This window comes from Papaver somniferum, unplaced genomic scaffold, assembly GCF_003573695.1.
Source record: "Papaver somniferum cultivar HN1 unplaced genomic scaffold, ASM357369v1 unplaced-scaffold_107, whole genome shotgun sequence".
In the NCBI taxonomy this organism is placed as follows: domain Eukaryota; kingdom Viridiplantae; phylum Streptophyta; class Magnoliopsida; order Ranunculales; family Papaveraceae; genus Papaver; species Papaver somniferum.
In genome coordinates, this window is record NW_020619603.1 from 9,650,127 (window position 1) to 9,658,309 (window position 8,183).

The 8,183-nt window shown below is 34.6% G+C and overlaps 1 protein-coding gene across 1 annotated transcript; it reads left to right on the top strand.

Moving 5' to 3' along the window:
* Positions 1-4,139: 4,139 nt before the first annotated feature.
* Positions 4,140-5,660, top strand: LOC113328021 (E3 ubiquitin-protein ligase WAV3-like). The gene is made up of 5 exons (XM_026575118.1): positions 4,140-4,327; positions 4,455-4,647; positions 4,732-4,963; positions 5,123-5,463; positions 5,564-5,660. The coding sequence occupies exons 1-5, from the start codon at positions 4,237-4,239 to the stop codon at positions 5,658-5,660; spliced, it is 954 nt and encodes a 317-aa protein (XP_026430903.1). The 5' UTR covers positions 4,140-4,236.
* The last annotated feature ends 2,523 nt before the right edge of the window (positions 5,661-8,183 follow it).

Here is an 8,183-nt window from a genome sequence, read left to right on the forward strand (position 1 = left end):
GGAAAAAAAAAAGAGTTTGTGCTAAATTTATATGCATTATATTGCATGAGTGATTGTGTGCTAAACATATAATGCATGGTATTGCATGGGTGATTGTGTGCTAAATAAACATATAAAGTGTGATCCTTTTTGTTTTTTTTCTTGCATATTTGAATAATTGTGTGCAACACTTGACCTTTCGTGTCATCCGGTGACAAGTTAATCTCACACTCTCAGAGACTAATTTTTTAATCGTACACCGTCAGAAATAATTAACGCAAATGATAATAATGAATTTGAAACTAATTTTTTTGATTACCTGTTTTAATTTCTACCAAAATTTTATTAGCCTCTCACACTGTGATGCTACAAATATTAATCAGAGTATGAGTAGCACCGATGTACGGGTCCATGATAGTCGGATGCAGATTGACACAAAGAAAATTTGATGCATTGGACTTTTTCATTTCTACTTATTTTTTTTTGTAGCAGTTCAATCTTCAAAATGAACTCATGTTAATTTCTATCTATTTTTTCAGAAATCATCTATATAAATCAGAGTTCATTCCAGAAATGAACTCCATATAAAAACCTAAAAAAACTGAGTTCATTCCAGAAATGAACTTCATATAAAAACCTAAAAAACCAGATTTCATTCCAAAAATAAACTCCATATAAAAACCTAAAAAACATAGTTCATTCCAGAAATGAACTCCATATAAAAACCTACATAAAAAAAACAGACTTCATTTCAGAAATGAACTCCATATAAAAACCTAAAAAACAAAGTTCATTTATTGAATGAACTACAGCATAATCATCTTCGTCGTCTTCAACAGCAGCAGCAATATCAAAAATCGTCTTCATCATCTTCGTTTCAATCTTCATCTTCTTTGACAGCAGCATCAGATCTTCAGCTTTTTCATCATCTTCAACAACAACAACAACAAAAAATGACGAAAAAATGAAAAATCATCATCTTCGTCTTCATCATCATCTTCATCTTCTTCATCATCAGCAGCAGCAGAGACAAAAATATTCAAAAAAAGTTCATCACAAATTCGTTTTCATCATCTCCACAATCTTAAACAACAACACCATCAATACAAAAGAAAACGAACATAGAAATCTTCATCGTTTCGTCATCATGATCATCTTTCATCTTCAACACCATCGTCATCTTCATCTTCAGAGAAAAAAATAACAAGAAAAACTAGATCTGAAAATCCAGGAGAGGGAAACGAAATCTAAAAATGATTTCTTTTTTGCTAATAGATCCTAAATGTATGGATCTAAAAGGCTATTTATGTCACTCCCAAAAGAAAATTACATCATCCATGACGTCATCCCGCGTGTGTATTGTACACCCTAGGACCAAACAATAATTTCTAGGACCAAACCATAATTTATATTTCGAAAGAGGACCAAACAGACTGTTGACTGAGTCAACTGGACCAAACTCATCATAATATGTTATTTGTATGACCTATTGGTATTTCCTACTTTTTGTTTATGTAGTAGGGAAGAATGATGGTATTATCCGGAATCATATCCGACCATGTAATCTGATTTTTTTCTTCTTTGATAAGAAGTACTCCTAAAAGAAAGGAGTACTTTTCCCGTAATCTTGTATAATCAAACGAACCCAGATGTCCTAAATCTCTTAGATTAAAGAAAGATTCAAAGTGATATCGTATTGAATGATTTATGTTTTTGAATCGAGAATAGCAAGCCATGATCCATCCATGAAGATTTGAAGAGATCGTCCGCAAAGCGAAGAGAGAATCGCCCAAAATGACGAAGAAAAATCGCCCCAAATGGCACTTTATTTTATTTTATTTTTGTTTTGATCAGCAGAAATAATATATATATAGATAAAAGAATAAAGAATACACAAGAAAGAAAAATCAAACATTGTGACCTATAAGCAAGTCACAGTGCAGTCTAATACGAATTATAAAGTTCTTCGGTCTCTCACCAATTGCTCCCACCTGAATATGAGGTCCTCAAAACACATTCCATCCATAATTCTTTTTCGTTCCTCTCTTTCCAGATTGTCCAGCAGATGGAAAATAAAAACAAGATTCTATTTTCCGCAACCTTACGATTGTCAAATTTAAAATGCCATGAAATAAATGAAATCAAAAGTTGAGTATAGGGATGTGGCGAAAGCCTAGTGCTCCTATTCCACAATTCTGACCGGGACTTCCCTATTTTACTTAAGGTTGCATATATATAATCAATCAGATAGTTTTAATGTCGATTCCTTTTTGTCTGTTGAAATATTTTGCATAACTGATTTGGTGCTTCTCTCATCATAATACCTAGCCCTTAACATATTCGGCGCAATTGGTTTGGTGTTGCTCTGATCATAATGATGTGTGCATACCCCTATACTATTTCATAATTTGGGTACCAATTTTTTTATATAACTTAAATGACAAAGAATTTAAATAGATACTTTAATGGTAAGTTCATCTTAAAGAGCTTTATATTTTACTAAAAAATCAGCATAATCATGTATAGTAAAATTTTATATCTACCAGTTTTAATTTTAACCGTGAATGTTCAAGGTCTAATTTCAAAAGTTGTAAACGGTGATGTTACAGAAAACAAATAAATTAGAAATTTTATTTTTTTCATGCCATCCTACGTAGTATTTAAAAAATATTATCAACCAACATTAGTCATATACACTTTCAAATATTTTCTCAAGGTTGTTTCACTAAAACTGGAAAAATTTTCAAAATAGTTATCGGATCCCAGGATCATGGCAGTGAAGCCCAAGAAGAGAAGGGTCAATCACCAAATTTCCACTATATGAAATTATTTCAAAAATAATATTTTTTCCGTCCTATTAATAATTATAAAGTAGGTCAATTAATAATAGTACCGAGGTAGTATATAATTTGAATAGCATAATAACAATTTTTATTACAACTGTAAAGCAAAGCACATGAAAAACGATAAATTCAAAAGCTTACCGCGTTTCCATTACAGTCGAAGGCCATCACTACCACCACCTCGTATACACGGAAGTCATATGAAGACAAGGATATACACTCCACCATGACATGCAACCCTATCTTTCGAGCTCACTTTAGAATTAAAATATGATTGATATTCCCCCACCAACCTGGTACCTACCGAACAATCCTCCCACAAGGTCAAATAATGAGACAAATTAGTCGGCCACTTCTAGGGCTGTTCATGGTCGGCTTTGGTTCGGTTTCTAGCCAAACCAAAACCGAAATCAATACTATCGGTTTCTAAAAATCTAAGCCAAACCAATCCATTAACCATTTGTTCGGTTTCTAAATGGTTCCAGCCGATTTCGGTTTGTCCCAGTGGTTTTTGGTTAACCAATAGTTATGTCAAACGACGCAAACAAAAAAAAAGATACACAAATTTACAGATAAAAAAATCGTAGCTACCGATAGTATTGGTTTACACAAATTTACAGACAAAAGAAATAAATAAAAAAAAATATCAAGAATAGTTAAACTTACTCTAAATCTAGAGATCAAAAGAAGATATATAATATATCTTAATTTAGTTAGTGATAAACAAAAAAGAATGAAGAAGGGAAGAAGAAAGTCGAGTAGCAGCAGTGACTGCTGTAGTTAGGGGTGGAGAAGGGAGGCGACTGAGAGAAGGAGAAAGAGAAAGAGAAAGAGAGAATATCATACTGAAATATTAGATTTAGGGTTTCTATTTATCCTATAAATCAATGGGTAGAATCTAATACTTGTTAATCAAGGTAGAAATTAAGTTTAAAAATTAATCGGTTTTCCAATGGTTTTTGGTTCGATTTTAAAGGTCAAACCAAACCAAAACCAACACTATCGGTTTTCCACTTTCTACACCATAACCAATCCATTAGTAAATGGTTCGGTTTGATTTCTTCCTAATTGGTCTGCTTCGGTCCGGTTCCAGCGGAAAACCGAAACCATCTTCATCCCTAGCCACTTCGTATTAAAAAAATTAGAATTAAATTATATAATAATATTAATAATAGTATATCGGCAGTGGCGATGACGACGACGATGATGCAAGTAGGCGAAGGTCACCATGTGAAACCAACCAGCATCACATATAAGCGGGGCTTTTGCTCCGATGTTTCAAACCACTCTTCTGCTTTTTTTGCATTTGGAGAAATAGCGTAATAAAACGAGTTAGTCTTCAGTTCTCTCTATAAATGGGAGGCTGAAAATACTCAGATACCATCAAAGTTTTCTTCTTTGTAGTTTAAAAATCATGAACACAACTATCAGCTCATTCACAAAAATGGAAAACGAGATCCACAACGATGATGAGCAAATTCTGATGATGAATTCCGAAGAAAAATGTACCTGTTTATGTTTATAGCTTCGTTTTTGTGATTTCTTTACTGAATCTTCCTAATGATATCTTATTAAGCGAGCTAATTTTACTTCTTAACACACTGCTTAAGTTATTTCCATGGCTTATCTCAGATGAGGATGCAGATGTTCGACTTAAGGGTAAAAGAGTGGTGGCAAATATTACTAACAAGACGGAGGCTCCATTGGAGAAGTGCCAATTCAATGTATTGGTGGAGCTCAAGGGTATTGGAGCCGAAGAAGGAAGATTAGGCGTTGACCTTGTGACCGTCTTAGATATCAGTGGTAGCATGGATAAGGAAGACAGGTTACTAAAAATGAAACTTGCCATCCAATTCTTAGTCCAGAAACTTAGTGCAATTGATCGTTTGTCTGTCGTCACTTTCAATAGATTTGCTGACAAGTTATGCCCACTGCGCCGGATAACTGAAACTTCTCAAACGGAAATTACAGATCTGATGAATAAATTAGAAAGCAAATCCACCACAAACACCGAAGCTGGTCTTAGATTGGCCTTAAAAATACTGAATGACCGTACTTTCACCGAAAACCGTAGTGTGGCTATCATGCTTATGTCCGATGGGATAGAAGATGAAGGTATAAGTAATGCTACCAGTGTTCCGGTTAGCGAGGTGCCTGTTAAACAGGCCCTGTTTACACATTCGTTTTAGGTAGTGAGTGCGACGACGAGGTAGCTAGTTTGAATTTTTAAATTAAACATTTACTCCTTACTATAAGGTCACTTAATTTGGTGCATTCTTCTTGTTTGCTCCAATCTGTAGGTGCTTAGTGAAATTGCAAAGAACAGGAAAGGAGGGACGTTCACATATGTTCCAGAATTGAATGATTTGAGTGCTGCTTTCTCTACCTCTTTGGCTGGGCTTCTTAGCGTTGCTATTGAGGACCTCACTCTGACCGCCATGCCAATGAATGGAACCCAACTCAATAAGATGAATGCTGGAATCTACTCACAGGTTGCCACACAAATGGAGCCTGTATCGTTTACCGTTAAATTCAGTTCACTGTTCAACAGAGAGACCCGTAAGGTCCTTGCGGAACTAACTCTCCCAGAGGTTGGTGAAAGAGTTGGCGTGAACGTCCTCAGAGTGGAGTTGAATATGAGGTACACCCAATTTGAAATTACTACAAGTAACTTTTTGTAATTCGTATATCTCATAAAAAGAAAGTATAATGGATACGTAATTATGAATGCCTAAAAACAGGGTTAACGGGAAGGAGGTATTTGCTTCTAATCCAAGAGACTTGAACGTGAGCCGCAAACAAACAGAAAAATCAGAGGAGAAGCCGGAGGTTCGATAAATGAAGTCAGAACATTGGCTGACACCAAAACAACTAGCGGAGTGGTCGATGCTAGTTCATTATCATGTTTTTCGAATATATTATACTTCCTGCATTGATCATGATTCGTATATCCAAAGTACTGTTCATTCCACTGATGTGTAAAAGTTGCTAAAATCTATAACGAGAACAAAGTTAGCGCTTAGTAGAAAACAAGAAACAACTATTCACTAAAAAACACAACAATAAGATTTTTTAGGGACCATGATTTTTTCGAGGGATCATGGTTTTATTAGGCCACCTTCCCTATAGTGATAAGGGGTGTCCTAAAACGTTGAAATGATTAACCTACCCTTAACCTAATTTAATTTAAAACCAACTAATAACCACCTATATATATAACCACCACCAACCACCGATTATCACCACCACCAACCACCGATTACCACCACAACCTCCTCCCACCACCGCCACCGCGTATTTAAGAAATGTAACAATATCAATGCAATCACAATTAAGTTCGGTTACATAATAATTTATCGACTATAAAAGACGTCAGCCGCAACCTGATTCTGCCATGGGACCACTCCGGAGGTATTTTCCAACAAACCCTTCACTTTAATTTGATTTTGATTGCTTCAATCGAATAGAAATCATCAAAATAGGGCTTTAATAGGAGTTAAAGATCCATGTTCGGTTAGGCCGATTTTCCAAAAAAACCTAGTTTACTAACCGAACTTCTTGAAAATGAAGAACAGGAAGAAAAATTCGGTTCTATTGGATTTAAATCTAAGTCACCGAACTCTCTGTTCGGTTGTTTCGCAAAAAATTTTAAAACTACAAAGTAACCGAACTCCACCCTTAGAACCAAAAAAAAAACAAATCCAGTCTAACTGAACTGTGTTGTTGTGGCCACTATGTTGAGTTCCAAAATAACCGAACTTAGCCAATAGAGTTCGGTTTGTTCGCAAAAAATTTTAAAACTACAAAGTAACTGAACTTAGCCAATAGACGCTGGACCTTCACATTTTTTTTGTTTGTTAAGTTCGGTAACTTCACAATTTTATCGTAGAAACCGAACTCAGAGTTCGGTTGGTTAGCCGTTAAGTTCAAGTTTGCGAAAGAACCGAACTTTGTAAACTTATATACTCTTATATTACGTAAAGTTCAGTTAGATCAAAAGTTCATGCAGTTTTCGAACCAACCGAACTTTGTACACCAAAGTTCGGTTAGTTGAGAACCAACCGAACATAACGCTGTAACTCCTAGAAATTCTATTATTTGAGAGTTCGGTAACCTGCGTGTTTGGAACAAGTAACCGAACTACATTTTCAGATGATTTCGGTTACTTGTTCATTTCACGGGGGAACCGAACTACAGCTTCAGATGAGTTCGGTTACTTGTTCTTCATATAAAGTAACCGAACTGTTCAAAATCCAGTTCAAATCCGGATTATTTTGAAGATTAACAAATATTCTAGGAGAGGATGGAGATGAAGAATCAGATGAGTTTTCATCATTTGAATACTCAAACTTAGTGAATTGGAAAAAAAAATTATTTTTCATGTTTTTCTCCTTCATCTTCTCTAACTCTACTCTCTCAATAATTCTACTCGACTAATAGTAAACCCATCTTTTAATTTAATCTCACTAATTGTTTTTAACTAAATCATTCACTAATCATAACCTAAAATTAATTAAGAGGGTAGATTAGGTATTAAATAAATAACTAGATATGGGGTGACCTAAAATTACTTCTAATGCCTTTACCCGAAATAAAATCATGGTCCCTCCAAAAAAATCATGGTCCCTAAAAAATCGTTCCCAAAAAACTACGGATAAAATGGGTTTTTAGTGGTATGTGGATTTCCATTCTTCTTACTTTAAAATAGCGTTATTTGAGTGGAGGATGGCCGATTACTTTTGATACAACAAAATTGGGTCAATTAGACCTAAAACATCAATTAGTGGGTGATAAAATACTCTGCCAAAAATTCATGTACTAAATAACGAAAACAGACCAATATGCATCCATCTTCTTTATTTGTTTTATTAAAATTTGTAATGTATAAAGACCTTCCATCGAAACCAGATTCTTCATCATCCATGGATTTTTTTATCCTCTTCTAATTCTTTCTGAATCAACTGATGGTAAATAAAGATTAGTTTTAATCACCATCATTGCTTGCTACCACCACTATACAACTATTATCATCAATGGATTTTCTTTATCCACTTCTAATCCTATCTGAATCAGTTGATTGAAAAATGTGTTGGGTTTTTGAGACCCATCATCAAATCAAAATCGGGGTTGTTCTTCATAATCAAATAGAGTAATCTAGTTGCACATGTTTTGTACATGTGTAGGAGGGATACACAATTATGGATCGCTCAACTCTCTACTAGCAATAAATAGAATGATCAACAGAGTAATCTAGTTGCGCACCCAAATCAATCATACACCCTAGATATAGTGAAAAAAATGATGATGATTAAAACTTCAAACATGTTTGTATTATTTATAAAGTGTCACGATTCGAACATT